This window comes from Balaenoptera acutorostrata, chromosome 12 (assembly GCF_949987535.1).
Source record: "Balaenoptera acutorostrata chromosome 12, mBalAcu1.1, whole genome shotgun sequence".
In the NCBI taxonomy this organism is placed as follows: Eukaryota; Metazoa; Chordata; class Mammalia; order Artiodactyla; family Balaenopteridae; genus Balaenoptera; species Balaenoptera acutorostrata.
In genome coordinates this window covers 78,611,885-78,635,658 of record NC_080075.1, presented here as the reverse complement: position 1 = coordinate 78,635,658, position 23,774 = coordinate 78,611,885, and the positions used below count along the sequence as shown (strand labels likewise).

Here is a 23,774-nt window from a genome sequence, read left to right as displayed (position 1 = left end):
CACGTCATTCAAAGGCAGAGCAGATGCGACTTTCTGGAGAAGGTTCCCTCAGACCCAGTCCCAGAGTCGCTCTCACAAGTGCTGCAGCTTTTGCCTGTGTGTGCGTGTGTTCATTACACTCTTAGCCTTTGTTGGTGCTTCCTGGATGGTGCTTTGATTTCCCCCTGGGGCAAGGCAGGCTCGGGGGAGGCCACGATCTTGGGGAGGGCGTTAGGGCTCAGCTCACCAAAGTCACGACCTTTCTCACGTTGTGTCCCAGCGGAGGGGCGCTGCCAGCCCTGCTCGAGGTCTGCCTGGGCTCACACGGGGTGGGTAGAGCCACACTCGGTCTTGGGCAGGTTCCCACGCTGCTGGTGCCTCTGTGGGGGCAGACGAAAGAAGAGGCTGTGCCTCGTTGGCGAGCCGGACTGTCCCAGAGTCCCTGGATGAGGCAAGCCTACCCACCTGAGGGTGAAATGCTCCACCAGGTCCCCACCCGCCCCTCAGCCACCTCACTGCCACGCCCGTGTCCGGCCCAGCTGCCGGGGGTGCAACCCAGGGCTAGGCACCAGAAGAGCTACTTTTCTCTTCTTTTTTAGGCCCTGGAAAATGATGGCAGAGTTAAGCACTAAGAAACACTAGAAAGGAGGGGGCAAAAAGATGTTCCTTCTCATTTTTCTGGTAGCTCGGCCTTTGGTACCTGCAGCCTTCCGGCCCTTTACTGGAGCAGCCTTCTGCCTCCCTTTGTGCCGTCCTGGACTTTAATCTGTGCCCAGAGCTGAAAACTGCACAAACGGTTAACTCGCAAAGAGGCTTTAGGCGAGAGAAGCCTGTTCTTTCCGGGAGGGCCACGTCGCAGGCTTGCAGATAGCCACCTGCCTGGACGCAACTGCAGGGAGAGGGCTGAAGTCAGCCTCGTTAGTCAGCAGGACTGATCGAGGATTTGACCTTTGCGGCACGGGCTGGTCGCTCATTCAGGGCTGCTCTCTGCTCGTGCCGTTTGTGCACCCGGAGCTCAGCCTCTTCCATCCGCCCCGCAACTGCCGGCACCCTGGGTGCCGTGGGTGCCCCGGGCCTGGGGCTTAGCCGCAGGCAGTGTTCACGTTGGAGCTTCATGGCAGCAGCAGCGGCTACAGCAGAGCCATCCAGGCCTGCCAGGGTGGAACCGAAGGGTGTGAGGTTGTTGAAAAATTAGTTTGCATTTCAAGTCATGCTTATAGTTGTTGAAAAGTACAAATGCATCCCCAGAGCAGCACAAGCAGTGAGCGGTGGTCCGCTTCTTTGCCTGTGCGGACCTTCCGGGAGCAGTCCTGCAGGCCCCTTCTAGTACATTCTGGTATATACTGTGTGTGCTGTGCCGGCAGAAGAAAGGACTGGCTTCTCTCACACGCACCCCCCTACATGTAAGAGGGCTGCAGTGTTCGCGGCAGCTTCCTGAGAGGGGTTTCTGCAGGCAGGTAAGTCTGTAAGCAGGGCAGCTTAGCCTGCTGGTGTATGAAGCACAGTTTTCACTCTTTTTTCCTGATGAACTTCCTCCTGCTAGTTTAGGGCAGTGCCGAAATTTTTATCTTCTAAGTCAGTAATGAGATGTGAAATAAATTGTCTGAAAAACACGGAGAAGCTTCTGATGGTCAAGTCCCAGGCACCTTTAGGCCTGGTGGCACAGACCTTCTGGGACGCAGCCAGCCGTTTAGCTTTTGCATTTCTTTTTCACTGTCTTTTAATATGCAGGCGAGCAGGAGTGTGGTGGCGCTGTGACTGGAGATCTGGCCGGGCGGGGGTGGGCCAGCGGCTGTCTCCTTTGCAGCCACTTCTTTTCCTCTCTGTGCTGTTCCACCTGACCAGCGGTTACTTCATCTAGAGGCGGGGCGAGGTGTCTGCTCCCAGCTGGATTCTGCTCAGACACTTGGCTGCCAGAATCTAGAACCTCGGCTGAACCTTCTGGGGCTGAGGTGTGCTCGTGGCTGACAGAGACAAGACTCCCACCCTGCCAGCCTTATTCACAGGAGTCCTGCGGAATTAGAGGTAAACACAAACCCGTTGGAAGCACACAGGCTGAACCTCCCTTAAGCACGTTCCCTGGGCCGCAGGATGGGGAAGGGCAGCCTCTAGCTGGTGGTTCAGTGCAGCTGCACACAACTTGTGCCCCTTGTACATTCTTTCTGACGAGCCTGCTTTCTCTCAGACCTCTCACCCCTGAGTGGCCCTCACCCGGATTTTTCAGTGGGGTGAGTGGGTCTGAAAAGCACTGACAAGGTGTGTCGAAGGCCTTTCCTTGTCTGCATGTTTATCTCTGAGTGACTGAGGCTGCCAAGGGCAGAAAAAGATGCACGTATCCCCGTGGCTCAGGGCAGCAGCAGCTTGGCTTGAGGTGAGCAGGCTGGCTTGAGGAAGGGGTGCACGCGTGAGTCGGGCTTATTTCTTTGCAACTTATATTTCCGGGTCAGGACTTGTCAGAGTCAGAGCAAAGTCAGCCATTCAGCATTGTTTCGAAAGTGATGATACAGTTCAGGGAGAAAGCAAGCTCGTGATAAAATGTGTTTTCTGGCTGGGAAATACTCAAGTTCCAAGCCAGGAACAGAGGCTCTGGAGAGGGGAACTTCTCGGTCACGCTCCACCTGGATCAATCACCGATTGAATACCAGGATCCTTAGAGTCATTGTTTCGTTTTGTTTCGTTTTTGGTATTTCGCTTTATGCTGTAGTGCGAACAGCTTTTACGTTCTTTACGACAAAGAATCATAATCGAGTCACTTTAGGTCTTTTAGCTGCAAATATTTCACCCCAAAAAGAAAAGTTAATGATTTTTTACATTTTTTTTTTTTTTTTTTTTTACGATTTTTACTTGTCCTTTAGCAGATGACAATAGGGGATTCTGAAAAGTTTGGATAGAATTTTTTTTTTTTAAATATATAAAGAAGCAGTTCTTCTTACCGTGAAGGCTTCTGCAGAAGTCCTGCACCAGCTTACCTGCGGTGCTGTTTAAGCGGGCCCTGGGTGGACAGCGGCATCTGACGTGATGGGCACCCTGCCCCTTAACAAACACACACACTCCAACTCCAATACTGTGATTTTAAGGAAACGGGCAAAACTCGAAGTGACGGTGATGCCATCACAGCTCAGTGACACGCCATTCCCTCAGCAGCTGAAGACAAAATTAATTATTTGGGGGGAGGGATAGAAGTCCCTTTCATTTTGCAATGACACAGTATTTCTCAGCTTGGCTTGGGAGTAAGGTGGGAAAGGGGGAGAGGTTTTTAAACTCATTTAACACAAGCTGGAATCTCCTTTGTCACCTGTTTTCCAGCTCTGGTTCGGCCAGGGCAGAACTCTGAGGCTTGGGGGCTAGAGATCGGGCCAGCTCCCTGCTGCCCTGCTTGGCCATTTGGGCAGTGCAAGCTGACGTCGAGAACGCTGCCCCCGTGCCCAGGCCGGCCAGCAGGGAACTCTTCGAGGGCAGGTACAAATCCACTGTGTATATGTATTCTCAAATTTAAATAGATGTACATAATGAAATGTAAATGAACTGTAAAACAGCAATCTCTATTTTTCTTGACAATGATATAGCAGTATATATTTGTTAAACATGCTTGTGTACTCTTCATTAACCATCTTAATATTTTGTACAGATAAGTTGATTAAATATTTTATTGATAAAACTGCTCCTGACTGGTCTTTAAAGAACTACTTTTTGAGATCCGGCCTTCCCATGTTAAGAACAACAGCCAACCACTGAGGCGTTAGGAGTGACTGCATTGAAACAGGGGTTCCGGGCCCATGAGTCTTTAAGCTGACCACTCCCCCTTGAAACACCTCAGGCTCTAAGTCCAGGAGGATGGGGGCCCCAGGCATGGGGCTGCTGCTTCCTGGGTCTTTGTGACTGGTGTGACACTGCATAGGACGCTCTGCAGCCCCACACCGTATGAAGACACTGCATGGGAAGGTAGAAGAATCCAGCTTGGGTTCGGGGGAGGAGGCCAAAATGCAGTGGAAAACATTTTCTCTTTGAAAAACGAGCGCTGGCATTTGTAATGAGTGATCGTTGTCATTCCAAGCATAGTGTGAGTGGAAAGGTTTTCTGTTTTCAGACATATCAAGCTGCTGCAGGATCTAGAAAGCCTGAGCACTCCCACTCTGGAGGCCACAGTTGTGCCTTTGAATTCCAGTGGCAGAAGCCAACTGCAGCAGCTTCCTCTGCAAGGCCAATTACATATTCTAGGGAAACCAACAAAGTCCTACAGCAAATTTGGCAGGATACTTTTGCTCGGTATTCTTCTGGACAAGTACAAAGATCTGTGCTCTGTGATGCTGTCTTGGCTCCTTCAGCATCTCTCCTAGACCAGGCAAGAGAGGACCGACCACACAGCCTTCCACTGCTGCCCTGGCTCTCACACCTGTTTCCTATAGTTGAAGGAGAAAGTTATTTCATCTGTTCCTAAGTATTTGTGGGAGAGGATAAGTGATGGAAGAGCAGTTGTGGGAAGATGACAAGGACTTGCCCTCACTAATGACTTGTTACCAGGATCACCTCCTCTGGGATATGGATCGGGCCAGTGTGACACACCTTTTCGCAGAGCGATGGCAGCACACGTCCGCTGTAATCCAATGTTCCTGCAGGGTGTTAATGCCTGTCCCCTTGGTCATGTGTCCTGCTCTGGTGAAAGAAAGTCTGCTCCCTTTTTGCTTCTTACTTTCATTACTACCAAATAAAGGAGTCTCTTTCTTTGGAATAAAAATGCACCTTGTAACTAACTCATTTGGCAGGTTGCTGTAAACGTATAAGCTTTATGACTCTCCGATTGAAAAGTGTAAAGTCTTACATTGCTTTGCTTTAACAATCCTTGGTCAGTTCTTCATTTTCTTATTTTTCACTCTCCACTTGACCTACCCCAGAATTCTGTGGTTAGAGGAGTACACTTTCAGTTGAGAAGGGCTAGTTACAAGGAGAAAGGAAAGTCAGGGGTGGCACTTAAAATTTTATCCTATTTCCCGAACACTGATGCGAGACGGTCTATAGGCCCTGCAACGACTGATGCTAAAAGGAGGCGAAGATTGACTTCTCCGCTCCCCCGGCCCTGGTATGCCCTGGAATGCCCGCTCTCTGCTCACTCCAAGGCAGGTCAAAGCAAAGATGCCACCAACTGCTGCCCTGCTGAGGGCAGAGCTGCCTGACCTGGTTGTGGATGCCTTGTGCTCCTGTGCCCCCGGGAAGCTCTTCTGCTCTGAAGGAACAGTGATCTGGGGAGAAACTCATCCGTTGTGATGTGTCACCAGTGTGCAGCCGCCGACCGTGAGGCTGGGGGCGTCTGCTGAGCCCTAATCGCATGCAGGTGCATGGCTCTGCAGCCGCGGCCAGCGGGAGGAAGCCCAGATGTTCTGCGAAGCCCGAGCACAGTGGGTTTGCAGAGGTGGGATCCTGGTCCCTCTGTGAGGGAGGGAGGCCCTGCAGGTGCACCGCACTCCTGGCTGTCATGGACGCCCAGTCACAGGGTCACATTCCCATCCCCGGGAAGAGGAATTTTCCCATAGACTCTCCCAGCAAGGAAGTCTGTCCCAGTGTAGGGAGGTCAGCACAGCCCCTCTGCCAGAGTGTCTGAGGAATGCGATACAAAATGAAAACGCTCTGCTGTCCCGGAGCGGGCTCTCGTGTATTGTTGCTGTAATTCCCACTTGGGGTGTTGCACAGGGTTAGCGCTCAACAAATAATAACCGCATACTTGGTAGTTGCTAATACCCAAACTCCAGAGGTTTTCTAATCATAGAAGAATGGAAGTAACAGTTGCAGCCGGACGGGCTGAAGAATGGGCCACGACGTGCCGTGGCCTTGCTAGTGCCAGATAGTGAACAGTCTATGTCCTGGAATCTGTCTGACCCAACTGTGCAGAGCAAGGCTGAGGAAGTGCTTAAGGGATAAAACAGCAAGTCCACGTCATACGTCCAGTTACATATTCAGTTTTGAGGGACAAGGAGTCCCAGCGATGTGATTCGCTGATAGTCTGACTGACTGAGGGAACTGTATTTCTGGAGAGGTTGCCTATTAGGCAACCTATGCTATGTTGCTGCCTATGGCAGCAACTTATATTAACTTAGGAAACAATATTTATTGACTATTCTGTGTGACAGGCCCTATTCTATAAGCCCTGAGAAAATAGAGACATGACCAGGGGACCGTGAGGGTTCAGACGGGAGGGAGGGGGGAGAGATAGAGATAGACAGACAGAGAGAGACAGAGAAACAGAGAGACAGAGAGACAGAGAGAGGACAGAGATAGAGAGAGAGAGGACAGAGAGAGACAGAGAGAGAGGACAGAGACAGACAGAGAGACAGAGAGAGAGGACAGAGACAGGACAGAGAGACAGAGACAGAGAGACAGAGAGGACAGAGACAGAGAGAGAGGACAGAGAGACAGAGACAGAGAGACAGAGAGAGACAGAGAGAGAGGACAGAGAGAGAGGACAGAGACAGAGACAGAGACAGAGAGACAGAGAGAGACAGAGAGAGAGGAGAGAGAAGAGGGAGACAGAGAGAGACACAGAGAGAGAGGAGGTGGGGAGAGAGAGAGGCCACTCTGTGGGGCAGAAGCGGTTGTATTTTGGGGAAGGGTCGAGGCACGGGAACTCTCAAAGCTGGAGTGGTTGATCCCAAAGGTTCAGGGCACAGCACAAGTTTGGAGGAGCAGAGCGAAGTTAAGTGCGTCTGGAGCACCCGGTGGCCGTAGCAAAGCTGCCGAGACCGGAATGCGGGACTCAGCCCCAGCTCTGACCCACACAGGCTGCTGCTTGATACGCACCCCGCACCCCAAAGCCGTGTCTGTTGTATCCTCTGTTCTTCTGATGCTACTCAGTTGTTCCCAACCCTCTCCTCTTCCCTTCCCCGACAACCTGGCCTTCGCCGGCCCTCGCGTGACCCCTTCCCCAAGCCTCCCCTCCTCTGGCGGCCTGCCCGCTGTCCCCTTCAGGAGGCAGCACGGTGCATGGGAAGGCCTGAAGCCGTGTCGCTGGGGCAGAGCCCAGCTGTCACTCAGTAGCTGTGAGGTCTTGAGCACGTCACCCGCTTGGCACTCTCGTGGTAACACACGACTGTGAGGCCTGAATGAGACGCTGTGAAAGTGCAGGGTGAGCAGCACATTCTTTCTCTGGACTTGTTCTCTTCTCTTCCAAACCCACCCAAGTTCCGCCTGTCCTTCTGGCACCAGGAGCAGCCCTGCCACACCCTCCCTCCAGCAGTTTTCTCTTTACAGAACTGTGGCAACCCGGAGCCTTCTCCGGCCCTCACCGTTTTGCTCTGGAGATGCCCTCAGCCTGCTGGAGAGGACAGACCCATGTCCCACATCGGCTCCCCACGTGGGCCACTGTGATCATTCCCCTACACCTCCAGGGCACAGAGGCAGGGCTCTCAGCCCCTTGGGAACGGAAATCTTCCCTGTCCTCGGCACTCCTACAGGAGAGCTTCTGCCTCAAGTCCTCAGAGATGTACCAGTTCACAGAGCTCACTCAGTCCCAGGCACTGCCCGCTCCTTAGGCCCCACCCAGCAAGGAAAGGAGAAGCCCAAGGACGTCTCTTCTCTCTGGCAAGAGGGGGCCAGGAACAAAGATGATGCCTCGTGTTATTTAAGAAACACTTTGCTTCCTACATCTTTTCAAAGGACTATATAAGCTCCTTGAGGGGATGTTTGGGTGTCCTGGGCTGTGTGTGAGAGGCCTGCAATGGCCTGGGGTCAGAAAGCTGTATCAGGTGAGCGAGTGGCCTCCTTCACCAATATGAACCAGAAACGCTGAGACGATGAGAATCAAATTTCAGGCTGGGTGAAACACTGCAGAAGCTGGGATATCGAGGAGTCCTCCATTGCAACAAAGAGAAGAGAGTGTAAAAGACAAACACGTTTGCTATCCTTCTCCTTTAGGTACCATTTAATAGAGCATCTACCAGACAGGGTGCTAAATACTATATGCAAGACCTCGTTTGACCCCATTAAAGACAAACAAAAACCCTTCCGAAGTCCAAAAGCTAACGCAAGTACTTTTGTAGATGAGGGCCAGTGGGGGAGTGAAGGAGAGGGCTCAGGGAGGTTAAACCTCTGAACATCACAAACCTGATAAATGACAGATCCAGGATTTGAACCCCAGTCTTCATTTACTTCCTAGAAGAAGTAATTCACTTTCTGGAAAAGAAGCAATAAGAGACAGATACAGAAGGAGAGTGTGTTTTTTTGTTGTTTTTTTTTTAAATGATTATTCGTATACATTTCAAAATCATCTCAAACTTACAAAAATGTTGCAAGAACAAAGAACTTTCTTTTTCTCTGAACCATTTGAGAGTAAATTGACATAATGCCCCATGGCTCCCTGACACTTGTGTGTCTTCAGTACAAATAAGGACATTTTCCTACTTGTCCACAATACAACCAGTGAAATCAGAAAATTAACATTGGTCTCTTATTCCCATCTACTCTTCAGATCCCATTCAATGAAGTTTTGTAAACTGTCCTAACAGTTTTTTTTTTAATAACAAAAACATCTAATCCAGAATCAGGTATTACATTAAGTTGTTGTGTCTCCTCACGTCTGGAATTAAATTTAATTTTAATATAATGTAGGATACTGAAAAATCAAGCCTTTGGAGGTCACTGGCTCTCCAAGGGTGGAGTGGAGAGGCCAATGGTGAGAGGGCTGCTGCCTTGGACACCTGGCCACGAAAAGCCACTGGGGCTGCCTCTGGAGATTCTCCCCCACGGTCCAGAGCAGACTGGGAACAACTGGTCATGATTTCCAGTTTAGGCCTTTCACTCAGCCCTAGATAACCCCAGATGAAGTTATTAAATCTTTGACAAGGGCCATTCAAGTGGCTGACCGGGATATACAGGCAGAAATGCTTCTGGAAAATGGATTTCATCCACTGCTTACCAACTTTAGTCTTTTATTTTTTATTATGATGATGTTTAATAATAATTATTATTAATATAGCCAGTCTTTATTGAGAAGATACTCTTAGTCAGGCATTGTGCTAAATGCTTTCATTTAATCATCCCATTGAATTCTTCAACAATATGAGGTACATATTATTAGTAATCCTATCTTATAAATGAGGACATTGAGGCATGGAGAAATTAGATGAAGTTGTCTAAAATCACACAGACAGTAAGGCCTCCAGAGTTCACATACCCTATCACCTCATACATATGCACGGAAACATTTTTGCTTAATTCCTAATGAAATAAAATGAACTTCAATCTCCTGAAATCTGATTCTTCCTTCCCTAAAAGAAGTACTGAGAAAGTGGCTTTTCAATTTAACAGAGAGACTCTGACCCGAGTCTAACTCAGGAGGATGCCAAGATTGTACCCCTCCTCCCCCAACACACAGAGATCAGGCCAGGCAAGGTCAGAAAGTGCGGGTAAAACACTTATTTTGAAAATTCATTTGGTGCTTAGATGATAAACAGGAAATTTACTTTATCATTTTACTTCTTATCATTTTTTAAGCTCTGGTAGCCTGTGGTTTATCAGATATAATTTCATACACGTGGACTCCTGAAATAGGAAGTAATGTTGTAAAGTAACGTTAAAAGAAAAGCTGGGCATGTTATTCTTCATTCCAGTAGCATGATTTACCCAGTACTTGCTTAAGTGCTTCGGGTTAGTACTACTGAGCATCTCCTGTATGCAAGGCACTTCAGAGCCATGAGACCAAGCTCCTAACATCAGATTTCTAGAAGGTCTCCCTACACAGTTGCCAATAAGGACTCTGTATGCAGCCTTGCCCCAGTGGCTTAGGCATCTACTGGCTCCTTTCTGGGGCCAAGAGCACTGCTTGCCTGGAGCTTGGCTCCTCCCCTCTGAGAAGTCATTTGCTCTGACACAGAAGCCACGCCAAAGGGTCATAACTCATACAACGCTCACCACTGGGTTGGCAGCATATCAGAGGTGAATCTTTCATCAGGGGGCTTTAGGTTTTGAGAAGAAGGACAACATCCCATTGTCCTTAACGAATGGGACACCATGAGGGATTTCCTCTAGGAGAAAATGGAATGTTTCTATCTATCATCAACCATCTCTGCAGTCAGTGGGACTTACTGGCGCCTAAGGTCCCATGATTGAGTCAATTTAGGGAAGGAAGCAATATTGTTAGCCCACTCTAGGCCAGAGAACAAGTTTCTTCTTTACTGGACCTCAAGGTGCCCAGAGAGGGTGAATTCACATAATTTAATGGGTTGTTTTGGTTCATTAGTAAAACAATTTCTTTCCAACTAACAAAACTAATGGAGAAATCATTTATGGTAATTCTCTATTCAGCAATTTAAAGATGCCCTTTCAAAAATTACTTACTAGAAGATTTTCAGAAGAAAAGAATCATAATGTAGCTAACAATCTATCCACAATGCCTTTATAGTACTTGGTTCACTGCTGGTCCTCAGTGGAGTTTGACTGAAAAAAATCACAGAAGGGGCAGCTGCATGTGGCAGGTACAAGGCTGAACTGGGACAGCCTAGGGCCTCCCCACCCTGGCTCTGGAGAAGAGGAGCCTGCAGGGAGCTCACAGCCAGAGCTTGCTGGCTGTCTGTGGAGGAAGGCAGAAATTGGGATCCTTCAATAACTCTTATTAGCTGTTAGTTGACCAGAGGAATGTCTGACGAGCTTTATTTGCTGACTACTGCAGGCAGACCGGGAAGTCACACTCCTCGGGAAAGGGGACAAGCAGTGCTTCCCCTGCCACTGGCTCTGCTGGGGCTTGTGCCACTGGCGGCCAGACAGAAGGCTGACTTGGTGGTTTGAGACATGCTGCAAGGTAGTAACAGGCGGGGTGTGCAGGCTGTCCTGATATCCAGTCTGATTCTGAGGATCTCAGCCAAGACCTGTGCAAAGTTAGTCTGGGCTGACCTTCAGCTTCTGTCCTTAGGAGAGACCCGGGTCCACTGCTCATCACTTCCTGCTACTGGACTTGAGTGTATCCTTCTCATGATCTCATATGCTTCACGTATCCGACTACACACTTAACATTCACCGGTCTCTTACGTTTTCTAGTAGGTCTTTCATAATTTTCTCTAGGGGAGCCTATTCTACATTGTAACTCAATTAAAATCAACTAAATGTAGATTTCCTTTTGTCTGCAGGGAGCTTGCCTACCGAAGTCAACTGTATGGTGCCCCTGGGCATCTCGGGCCGACATAAGAGACCTTGTTTAGATCACTGTGCTCCCGGAGTCTTGGAGAACGTGTTGTTAATCCTATGGAATATTGATCAACTGTGTTTATTTCAGTCTGTAGCGTGGGGAGCTGGGAGCTGATAGTTTTTAAGCCAAGAGGGTCTCACTTTTTTTCCCTTCTAATATCCAACGTTAAAATTAAACATTTACCTACTAAGTATACTACTTACTACTAAGTACACCTACTGGCTTTATGTACTAGCTGTCAGTGCTTGCTCCTTGTGTCAGGATTTATATTTTGGACAGATCATCCTTTAGCCAGTCAGCTACCATGTCTGCCATTTCCTGGTAAAAATAGAGGATAAAGTCATGAGGTATTTTTTTCTCACAGAGTCGAATATCTCCTTCTGGAAAATCTTTCTTCATGTCTTCATAGTACTCTTTTGGACACCAAGCATCTATAGTACCATAGTAAAATGTAAGCTAGAAGACAAGACAAAAACATTTTATTAGAAAACACTTCCCCTCCCAACACAGATATGACACCAGCAACCTGTAATGCTTTGAAAACAGCCCCTGCACCTGGCCCTATAAGTGAGTCCCAAGGCTCCCTCCAGAGAGTGGCTCTCTCAAGGCAGTGAGCTTTCATGGTTTATGGGAGTGAATCTTGGCATCTGATGGAAAGAAACCCATGTAGGGAGAGCCTGGTGTGATACATCACCCATGATTCACTAAAAGGACTCGCCAGCAAAGTTGTGTATGTTGAGGCTGAGATGGACACTGGAGAGATGGCCGATGAGGGCAAGGAAGAGTTATTGAGACATAAGCACTGAGTAACTAGTAACCATTCATTATACACTTAATAGTTTTCATACAGCCACATGCTAGGCATATGGGACATGTTTGTTGGATGTATGCAAAGATGAATCAGATGGACTCTGCTTCTTAATGTAGCAGATGAAATGTTATCAGAACCCTGAGAGTGTCTATGACATTTCTAGGAATAGGCTCCAGGTAGCAGGAGAGTGTGCTGATTCAGTGGGGAGGTGTTACAATCATACTTCAGGTGACAGCAAGCAGGCTGGATGGAGACAGAGCTTCCTCTGAGGCATTACTAAGACGCTTATTGACTATTGATCTGTACCAATCCCTGATACACATACACACACACATGTTCATGCATACACATATATGTATATACACATACAAATGTGTACATATGCACACATATGTGTACATACGTATGGGCACATAAGCATATATACACCACCTATGTATATATAAATATGTATATATGTGTATATATGTGTATATACACATATATTTATAAGCATATACACACACACATCTTTATCTCTATGTCTAGCTCTAAGCTGCTGTTCTTCACTGAAAAACTATGTTCTACTTCTGTATTTCTGAAAAAAAAAAAAAAGGCAACAAAAATGAAATCCTATTCAGAAGGGTACATACTGGTAATTTCTACCAAAAAAAACCCAAAAACTAAATTTTAAGGCCCCTCTGACATCCGTTATCACTGAAAAAAAAGAGTTATGCCATAAGTGGCTAGTTACAGTCACTTGTAGTTTCCAAAACACACCAAATTTGTTCACTCATTCAAACACTTAATCATTAATCTATTCAGCAAATACTTATTGAGCATCTACTCTGTACTAGGAACCTGGAAAACAGATAATAAGACAGTCTCTGGGGGAGGGAAGGATTGGAGGCACCACGTACACAAGACAATTAGCCCGGATAAGGGCATCTGGTGGGAACCAGTGGGCAGCAAAGGTTCCCTAGAGCACTGATGTCCAAGTTGAGTCCTCAAGTTGGGGGAGCACACTGTGGGGAGTATACCAAGCAAATAAAAAGTATGAAGGAGCATGGCACGCTTGGGAATTGGAAGTAATTTTAAATGGCTGGGCTTCCCTGGTGGTGCAGTGGTTAAGAATCCGCCTGCCAATGCAGGGGACACAGGTTCAAGCCCTGGTCCGGGAAGATCCCACATGCCGTGGAGCAACTAATCCCGTGCACCACAACTACTGAGCCTGCGCTCTAGAGCCCGTGAGCCACAACTACTGAGCCCACACGCCATAACTACTGAAGCCTGTGCGCCTAGAGCCCGTGCTCCACAACAAGAGAAGCCACCGCAATGAGAAGCCCGCGCACCACAACCAGGAGTAGCCCCCACTCGCGCAATTAGAGAAAGGCCGTGCACAGCAACGAAGACCCAACATAGCCAAAAAAAAAAAAAAAAAAAAAAGGCTGGAATATGGGAGATAAGTCTGGAGAGCTGGTGGAGAGAGATGAAGTCATGAACAGCCTCTGTGCCCCACTAAGGAGGTTGTACCTTGTTCTGAAGTCCACAGGAGCTAACAAAAGACTTCACACAATGAAGTGACGTGATTAAGTCTGTATGGTAGGAAACTTACTCCGGCTGCAGTGACGAAGAGATTGGAGGGGATCAAACAGAGGCGGGAGGAGGATATGGGAAATACGTGTTATTGCCCACTGGATAATTTTCTACTTGGATCATTAAATCCACTATCTGAATACGGACAGGTGAGATCACTCTTATAAAAATACCAGCTTTTATTACAGTAATATTATGATGTAACCAACATTTAAAGAGATGGTTAATTAAAAAACACTTTAAAGAGGAGAATATTTAATGTAGTACTCCAGAGAGTCAATTACTAATAAATAAACTTTGAGTTGTAGACTTATTCCAAAACACTTCATAGGGATTTTTCTGGCTTTCACCTGGGCTTTGGTTTTGAAAGCTGCAAAGGATCTGTGGCTCACAGATTTCTCACTGAATTTCCTCTTCCTACTCTCCTGTTTTTGTCACTACAACCATTTCTTGGCATACCAAAGGCCCCAGGCCACACTTCATTTTGCCAGGGCTCTCAGCAGTGTAGGAAGTTCCTTTTGATTCCCGGAGAACAGGAGAGCCTGGCAGTCGCCTGGCTCTTCCTCCTGGTGCCGTTCTCTCTATAGCTCTAAAATGCTGCAACCTCACAACCAGTGGGGGACTATTCTGGCCAGTTGTGGAAAAAATAAATTTCTCAGCAACCACCCTGCCACAGCTTCCCCTTGCAATACTGCTGCGAGTACAAGCTCTCCGCAGGCATTAATGATCTACCAATAGGGCTAATAACTTTAGATTCTCTCTAAACCACTCCCTACTCTTAGCACCAAGAATCCTTTAAATTATATCCAGGAAATAGCATCTGGAACAGTCATTATGCACAGTTGTTCAGCACTTCCTCAGAGTACGAAACAGTGTTGAGAAATCTAGAAATGCGAAATTCAGACTTGGGCTCGTGTCCATCAGGTCTGTTCCTCTGCTCCACTGCACTCTCTTGCCCGAAGACACCGGGACACTGAGAAGGGTACTCTGGAAGTCCTCACACCAGTACAAGCTATGGTGGTGAGGTCTTGTGAAAAACCCTAATACAAAAGGGTCAACTAGAAGGAAAGCAAGGCAGGAAAGACCTCCCCCAATGAAGTCTCTTTGACAAGGAGGAAAGCATCACTGTGGCACCTGCTGTTACTTTCTGCCTAACTCTTCGAAGACTATTTCTATGGAGCGTTTCCTTTTCAGTGAGGCAATTACAACTGGAACTGTCTCCATTGAGAAGTCCAGCTTGATGAGCCTTAGCACTGGGGAAACGCCATTCCTTCCCTCATGCATGAAGGTATCAGACAGTTGAGCAGGAGTAGTAAATATGGATTACAGGAACCCACCCCTACCTTCAAGTATCAAGAGACAAGTCCTGTCCAAGTAGTTATGGGGCACGTGCTGCCCAAGGCATACGCTAGGAACCTCAACACAAAGTGACGTCAGTGTTCAAGACAGCGTAACAATGAGGATCACAGATTTCCCATATGTTCATCTGATTTTACCTCTCAATCCTCCATACTGTAATCATTTTGAGGGGGCTGTATTTGGTTATGTTTCTAAGTGATAGTGGGGTAAGGTCTTTTTGTTTTGTTTTATATTGTTTTTTTAAGTTCTTCTTCAGAAGAAGGGCTCTGTAAGAAAATCTTGGCTTACAAGTCAAACACGTGGTTATTTCTATTGCCTTTACATACACTGGCTCAAGATACTTCCTGATCCCTACAGATTACAAGTCACAGGCAATAGATCTGAACAGAGGACTCTGCACCTGTAACCTGAAACAGGAAACTGGAAAAGTATGGGGTGTGTGGTGGTAGTGGTGGGGGAAGGGGAAGGACAGGTGAGGTAGAAAGAAAGAAATAATTGGACACCAAAGTGTAGTGGTGAAGAGTGTACACTACTACTACGTTGATATGTAAAAATGACTCACAACAAATAACGATGACCTGATGAAAACTGAGAATGATTTGCCAGGCTCTATGCTAAGTTTTGTGTTCACTGAGTCCTTATAATAATATTCTGAGGAAGGTATTTTATTCCTGTTTTACAGAAAAGGAAACTTAGGCTTAGAGAGACTAACTTGCTTAAGTTGAAACAATTAGTGAATATAACCCAGTGAAAAACTGAGTTATAAATCCAGGGATGGCATTCCTAATCAGTACCTTTTACTACTATTTACAATTAAGAATAAACTGAACCATGGTGTGAAAACACAAACCTGAAGGCTGAGAGGTCTTAAACTGGTTATGAAAACTACCTGAATGTGACAATCACCGACACACACAAAGTTGATGTATACAGTTCTTCTGGGGTGCTGCATGCCATGGGGGTGATGAAAATACTGGAATTGTTAACCAAGGATCTCAGGCTATCAGAAGGATGTTTAAATCAAATGTTTACAAGAAAATAAATTATTTCCTATAGTTTATTTCTCCTTGGCACTTGCTTTGATATGCATGAGAGTTGATAAAGAGTATACATTATTGAGATGGAAATTATTCTATTTCCAAATTGTTATGTTAAGTAATCGTTTCTCTATTAAACACAACATTTAATTTTCTCAATTCTAGATTTTGATTGCCCAGGATTTTGCTTTTCTCTGTGTACCTTCTACAGTAAGGTGGAATTATGGTTACTGTGATAACCACAGTTATCACAGATAGTCTCTGTGCTCACAGGTATATTTTCCTTTAACTCTTCAGTTGCCCCTAAGGAGACATGTCCCTGTTGAAATGTCCCTGCAAATTGCTGCAGCTTGCCCCCACAGAGCAGCCACAGTTGTTTTCCGATGGCTTTTTTTTTTTTTTAAACTTTTTGCTCCTGAAACTGCAGATTCCCAGCATTTCCACCCAAAATGACTCTAAACATATCTCTCATCTGGCACTGGCTAAGTGGCTGAAATTCAGAAGTAAGACAGCTCTGCCCTGGAGAAGCTCCAGAGTAGCGAAGAACTCAGGCATGTACAAGCTGGTCCTTAAACACAACAGGCAGAGAGAGGTATGAACAAAGTACTGTAGGAGCCAGAAGCAGGAAAACCTGACTTCTGCCCTGATTGATGCAACAAAGCTTTGTTTTAGTATACACTGAGTTGCTGGCTTTTATGCATTACTAATAGAGGATTTATTTTAAGAACAAAAGACATATTAGAAGCCACCTTATGATACAAGTTTATATATTTGATTTAGCTAATAACTAACAAAAATCACTTCCAATGATATATCAACATCTTAAAATATTAAACATGAAAAAAGCCACACACAGAAGTCTCTATCTGGTGATAATAAATATTATTCAGCTATAAAAAAGGAAGGAAATCCTGCCATTTGCGACAACATGGATGGACCCTGAAGGTATTTTATGCTAAGTGAAGTCAAACAAATAAAGACAAATATTGTACGATCTCACTTACATGTGGAATCTAAAACAAAAAACCAAATTCACAGAAACAGAGAACAGACTGGTGGTTACTAGTGGCAGGGGGTAGGGGGTGGAGGAAACGGGTGAAGGTGGTCAAAAGGTATAAACTTCCAGTTATAAGATAAATAAGTTCTGGGTATGTAATATACAGCATGGTGACTATAGTTAACACTATACTGTATATTTGAAAGTCATTAAGAGAGTAGACATTAAAAGTTCTCATCACAAGAAAAAAAACTGTAATTAAGTGAGGTGATAGATGTTAATTAAACTTGTGATAATCACTGGGCAATATATACATGTATTAAATCATTACATTGTACACTTTAATACAATGTTATGTGTCAATTCTATCTCAATAAAACTGGAAAACAAAATCTCTATCTGAATTACTTCTTTCTATTCAGTCGTCGATGGGGACTACAGGAATTGCTGCACAGGAGCGACAGGCTGCTGCTTCCACCCTCCCCGCCAAGTCAGACACTTAAGCCTCGACCCTGCAACCTTAAAGGAAACCTGTCCTGTAACATAAGCATCTCCTTTCAGTTATTTGAAAATCCCATCCCTCTCAGGAACAGAGAGGTAGCAGTCACAAAGCTTTAACAGTTCACTGCAGCCTTTCTGAGCAACCATTTTTAAGAACTTGAACAACTGCTGAAGAAAGGGAGATAGTTTAGAAAATTCATTTTCCGACTTACCTTGTTTCCTTTCTTTCTTTTATCTAGAACTGGCTCAATTACCATTCTTAAAAAAATGAGAATTAGGGTTTCCCCGGTGGTGCAGTGGTTAAGAATCCACCTGTCAATGCAGGGGACACGGGTTCGATCCCTGGTCCAGGAAGATCCCACATGCCGCGGAGCAACTAAGCCTGTGTGCCACAACTACTGAGCCTGCGCTCTAGAGCCCGTGAGCCACAACTAATGAAGCCTGCGCACCTAGAGCCTGTGCTCCGCAAAAAGAGAAGCCACTGCAATGAGAAGCCCGCGCACCGCAAGGAAGAGTAGTCCCTGCTCACCGCAACTAGAGAAAGCCTGCGTGCAGCAACGAAGACCCAAGGCAGCCAAAAATAAAATAAATAAATTTATTTTTTAAAAAAGGGAATTAAAATCCCTAAAAATTAAAAAAAGTGGCTGAGGACAGAGGTGAACACACAATCCTTCACAAGCACCGAGCCCTGCTCCCCCTGAAAGCACCTAGGGGAGCAGTGGGAACTGGGTGCGAAAGGAGTAGGAGGTCCAAGCGGGTTAGAGGCTGGGCTACTCTCCAGTAGCTGGAACAATCATGCATCAAAAGCCCTGCAAAGTGGGGCTCTCTTCTTTCTGCACGATTCAAGTGTAAAGGGCCAGAACCTGCTCATTCCCAAACGGAAATCACTGCTCCTTCCAGAGTAACTAGCTTCGTCTCTTTCTTACCTGGGTCTGGAGTGAGAAGCTGACCCAAGGCATCTATCTTCCTCTGGTGAGGCAGCAGAGTATGAGGCACTGGGAGCAAATTTATCCTCCTGTGCTTCTGTTTCTCCCTGGTTATATGCCTCAGGAAACTGGCAGACGTGCTGGGAAGGGTCTTGCTTAACTAACTTAGAGAAATGGCCAATTCCAGCTCATCTGAATTCTCCGTACTGGGCCCAAGTCCTGGTAAAGTTTAAGTACTACTGTGTCTTCCTTCACTGCTGTTCCTATACAACATCTCCCTTAGGCATTTTATGGGAAGCAGTGACCTGAATGGGATTGGGGCATTCCAGGGTCACTTGGCTACGTATTTAATATTACCAAAATCTTTCATTATAGAATGAAAATATCTGAAGGGGTGTGCAGGGGGAGGAAAAGTTAGGCAAAGTCTTTTTAAAGTACTCAGAGGCATACCTAGGATATAACTAACTTTGTAATAATAATAATAAACTTTCATTGAATGCTTAGTACATGCCAGACACTCTTGCAAGGTCTTTATATGAATTGCATATAGCATTATAGGTTTGGAACAACTGTATGAGAGTAGATAGTATTATTAAACCATTTTATTGATGAAGAAAGGAGACACAGTGAGGCCAAGCAACTTAACCAAGGTCACGTAAGTAAGCACATGGTGGGGCTGGAGTGTGAACCTCGGGCTGTGTCTCTGAAGACTCTGCTCCCCGCTACGCTCCTCCCCCTCCGATCACACTCCACTAGAACACTCAAGCGTATGCTGACACGAAGGAGTGCCTAAAATGAAGCGCTCAAGGTCAAAGTGATTGAGATACAAACAAACCTATCTATTTCCGGGATGATTATGATATTCTGAACAGGCTTCAAATTAAACAGGCAGAACTAACACAATCAGTTTCAGACCGAGGTTGGCGGAAAGGCAGTCCCGGTGAGCTGGTCCAGAGAGCACATCCTATGCTCCACTAAGCGGGACGTGTGCATGTCCGAAGGATTTGCATGCCCCGATCTGCAAACAACTGTGCAAGGTTTGCTTGTTCCCAAAGGCAACATGCGCCTCTGGGCTCAGGCGGGCTAAGCAGGATGGGGAGAGCCGTAGCAGAGGGGTCCCTGTTCCTGAGGACACCCTGCCCCTTTCCCAACCACACTGCTGGCCCCAGGCTGGCCCTCTGGGGGCAGGGGCAGCACCACGTTGCAGGAAGTCCTTCCACCGCTGCCCACCTTCATCAGAAAGCAGCGTCTCACGTGCTCTCGCTGGGAACAATTTCAGACCCCTACTGACTGATAGTGAAGCTCAGATTTGGTCTGGCAGTAGCACACACCAGCTGTTTCCATAAGCCTAGGCCAAGGATGGTCACGGCAGTTTAGAATTTCCCTCCTAAGTGAGTTTTAAATGAAAACTTCAAGTTTCTAAACCAAACACTAATTCACTTTTCTTTGAATGAGAATACATACTCTTATAGCTGAGAACAATGACAGGACGGGAATGCTGACCTCCTATTTGCCTCAGACACACCAGGTGCCTCATAATGCAGAGCATACCCCAGCGGCTCCCAGAAGGACTGGGACTGGGGTGGTGAAAATGTACAGTTGATTCTCTTACTTTGGTTTATTCCATCCTGGTTCTCATTCCCGTCCCTCCTCCTTCCATTTCCGCCTTGTTCATTAGTTCCTCTCCTTCCTCCCAACCTTCAAATTGTGTTCCCAAGGGTCAACCTTTAGATGTATTCTCTCCTTATACCACATACTTCCTTGGGTTACTATTTCCATGCTCATGACTCCAAATATATCCTCATCATTCCCAAATCAAAATTCAGCCCAGATTTCTCTTCTAGGCTTCACACCCATATATCCAGCTACCTGCCAGACATGTGTCCCCCTGGATGTCCCACAGGTATCTCAAACAAAAGTACCAAAATGAACTACTTTCTCAACCAGCTCCCACAACTTGCTGGCACTTCTCCCATATTCCCTATCTTGTTACAAAATCCAAATACAGAGAAATAATCTTAGACTCCATCTCCATTCTCTCACATCCTATGAGTACTAAGTGCCTTTGATTCTACTTCCTAAATCTTTCCAAATTCTACCTGTTCTTCATCCCCAATTCCACTGCCTTCGTTCTTGTAAAAGTCTTCTAAAGAGTTTTTCCACTTCAAATTTCATTCTTTTCCAACATTCTGATACACATTTCCCCCCAAATAATCCCTCTCATTGGTTAATCTAGCCACATTCCTAGGACTAACTGATATGAACTGGCACCTCTGAAATGGCTGTTTGTTCACAGATGGCATATGTTCTGATGGGTCAGTGGTTATGTCATATGGTTGTCAAACATTCTGAGTATCACCCTGATTATTACCCCCTTCCTTAAATCCTTCAATGGTTCCCTAACAACTCAAAATAGTCTCTTTAGTGTAGCATATCATGGCTTCTTGTTCTCAGGCCAGTGCCCAAAGCACAATACCATGCTCCCTAACCTTTTCTAGTGCCTCAAAGCAACTTCTTCACCTGGGATCTACAGGTCCACGCAGTTTCATGGGTAGATGCAGTGGCAGTTGAGGGGAGCGGAGTAATGTAAACTTGGATGGGAAAAAGAATATATCATTTTTTTTGCTAACCTCTAACAATAATTTAGTATTTCCTTCAACTATGAATACAGGCAACAAACCACAGAAATATTAGAAATACCTATCTTTTGTCATCTATAAAATTACTGAAATTTTCAAATACAGTAAAATTGTTTTAAGTAACTAAAAGTTTATACACATCACTACATATTTACAATAGTAATTCTGACTGCTATTATATCTCATTATTTAGTTTGTTAATAAAGATGCACAAATTATATATCACAAATTTGCTTTTAATATATTTTGGTAACTATACTTCAATATAATTTTTTTTGGTAATCCCGTGTATTTATTTCATGCACTTTAAAATATTATTCTGTGAAGGAGTCCATACACGACACAGCCAGAGAGATCCATGGCACAAAAAAGGCTTAGAATCTGTAACAGCTTTCCTGTTCATCCATCTAGTATACATCTATTGATTGTTCACCAGGTATCATGCATTGTGCTAGGCCACAGGGATACCAAGATGAGAAAAACCTTCAAGGTGGGTGAGAGGGGAAAACCGACTGTTTAAATACTGTGTGATAAATGCGATATTATAACTTTACATATAACTTTACAAATTTTCTGAAGGCTTGTATTTGGGCAGAAATGAGACAGAGTATCCTTGACTAGAATATCTAAAGTAGGGATATGTCTAGTCTTGGGAACTGATTTTCAAGTCTGACTAATTATCAGGGTTCTTTGGAAGGCAGGGGAAAATGCCCACTATTTTGCTAGAACTATGTGCCCTTTTAAGTTTCCTTACTTTCTCAAGCAGACTGAGACATATGTTGATTCAACTTTTACCAATATTAAATTACAGCATGTTTCCATTTTTTTCATTACAGAAACAAAAAAATTGCAATAAACTTCCTGTCTTTCTATACCTCGTTTCACTTAGGAATTGGAATTGTATTATTCTAGTGGAGAGTTCAAACTTAGCTGGTAGAAAGGACATTCAATTAATCGCAGGTAGTTGTGCATCATTAAACTCAACAATGCCTTGCTTTCCCAAACTCCACAAGTACATGTCATGCTATCTTAAAAACAAAATAAAACCATTCCCTGTAGTTGGAAAAGTTTAGTCCTGTGACCGTGTGTTAATATCAACCTTGAAATGCCTGCCATCTACCATTATACCCCCATATTTCTCCCACAAAAGTTTCAGTAAAGTACGGTCCTGACATGGTTACCATGAGCAGCCCTCTATCTGGGAATGATTACACTTGCATATGGATTTAACTTAGGACAGGAATAAGTTAGCACCTTCCTTTGACCTCCTTCTGAGCACAACATACAAACAGAATCCAGGAATGATGAGTACTTTACAGCAGCTGGCTTCCACAGGTGGTAAGACGGGCTTTGACACATGATGGGTCTACTCATTCAGCAAGTGTGATTTTTGGAAATGAGCATCTGCCAGTCTTATTATTAACTGGGAACTGAGTTGTTTTTATGAACTTCCAGCCTTGAGAACTTAAGCACAGCTTTGAAACAAATTCACTTATAATTTAACTAAAAAATAAAATACTGTTTTTCTTGCATTTTCACATATGTCAATGAGTGGAAACAGTTGAAAGCCCTGGAAAGAGGGTCCTTATGAGGCCCCAACCTCCCCCATTCAGCTAATGAGGGTTTCCTCTGTCTTCAAAATTTCAACCTCTGGCCAATTGCTATTTTAGAAATATGATGACCACTATGGCCATAAGACAAACACAGAATGGCACTTTCAAAAGTCCTCTCTAGGTGAAGCTACGGATAGATCGATATTCTAAAAATATTTTTTTAAGAACATATACATTTCTTGCTTTAAGATAATTGTATTGGGAAGTTATAGAAATATGAATGAACACTATAGGCAAGTTTAAGTCAAATGTCTCAAAGTTTATGAAGAGATTCTAAACCCAGCAGGATATCTAAGATTTTACTTGCAGATTGTAGGTTCCTGGGCCCTGTAAGAGTGGTCACTCAGTGGGGCTCGTTTCATTGCAGCCAGCAGATGTCACGGTTCAGCACTGGACTGCAAAGCTCTATATTAGCACAGTCCAACAGAAATACAAAGGCACACAGGTAATTTCAAAATTTCTAGTAACTACATTTTAAAAAGTGTAAAGGAATGAATGAAATTGCTTTTAATATATATTATTTGCCCCCACGCATCTAAAATATTGTCATTTCAACAGCTAATCAATATAAAAATATTAATGAACTATTTTATTTGTTTTTTTGGTACTAAGTTTCTGAAATCCAATGTGTCTTTTACACTCACGGCACACCTCAATTCAGAGTAGCCGCAAATAACCACATGTGGCTAGTGGTTACCGTGTTAGATGGTACAGCTCTATCCTATTCAGGATGGACAGAGAGACAAATGATGTCATGGGAGTACCAGGGCCACCTTAATTCTAGGGTGCTTAGACATATTCTAAACCATGGCCCCTCACAGTTTCAGAAACTGTGCTTCCAAATACGCCTGTGTTAAGATTCTAGCACTTACAGCAGCAACTCAAAAATGCTAAATATTTCAATTGTTGCCTTTCTGCACCTGCTTGTATAGAAAACTCGCCTTGGTGTCAGCTGGGCATTCCTACTCTAATGCATTGGAGAATAAGAAAGACGGGCTCACTGGATCATCAGATCATAGGAATGTTAGTTCTTTTCCAACGTTTCACTTATATTTTAATATAACTCATTTTTTCCATAAATATTATTGAGAGTCTTTTCAGTACACAGCTCTAGAGAGAAGTATCGATTCTAAAAATAAACCCAACAAAAACAGGTGGTAAAACATATTT

At 45.0% G+C, this 23,774-nt stretch overlaps 1 protein-coding gene across 3 annotated transcripts in view; it reads right to left on the bottom strand.

The window, feature by feature from the left end:
- Window positions 1-7,852: 7,852 nt before the first annotated feature.
- Window positions 7,853-23,774, bottom strand: part of LDAH (lipid droplet associated hydrolase) — a 94,635-nt gene continuing 78,713 nt past the window's right edge. The window contains exons 7-8 of one of the 3 annotated variants that reach the window (XM_007183463.2): window positions 11,366-11,602; window positions 7,853-8,139 (exon numbers count right to left, since the gene is read on the bottom strand). In XM_007183463.2, coding sequence (XP_007183525.2) covers window positions 11,411-11,602 — 192 coding nt within the window. In that variant the 3' untranslated portion in view covers window positions 7,853-8,139; window positions 11,366-11,410. Of the gene's footprint in view, window positions 8,140-8,175; window positions 11,603-23,774 lie in introns of those variants that run through there. The other 2 variants (XM_007183462.2, XM_007183465.2) reach the window with 2 other exon arrangements.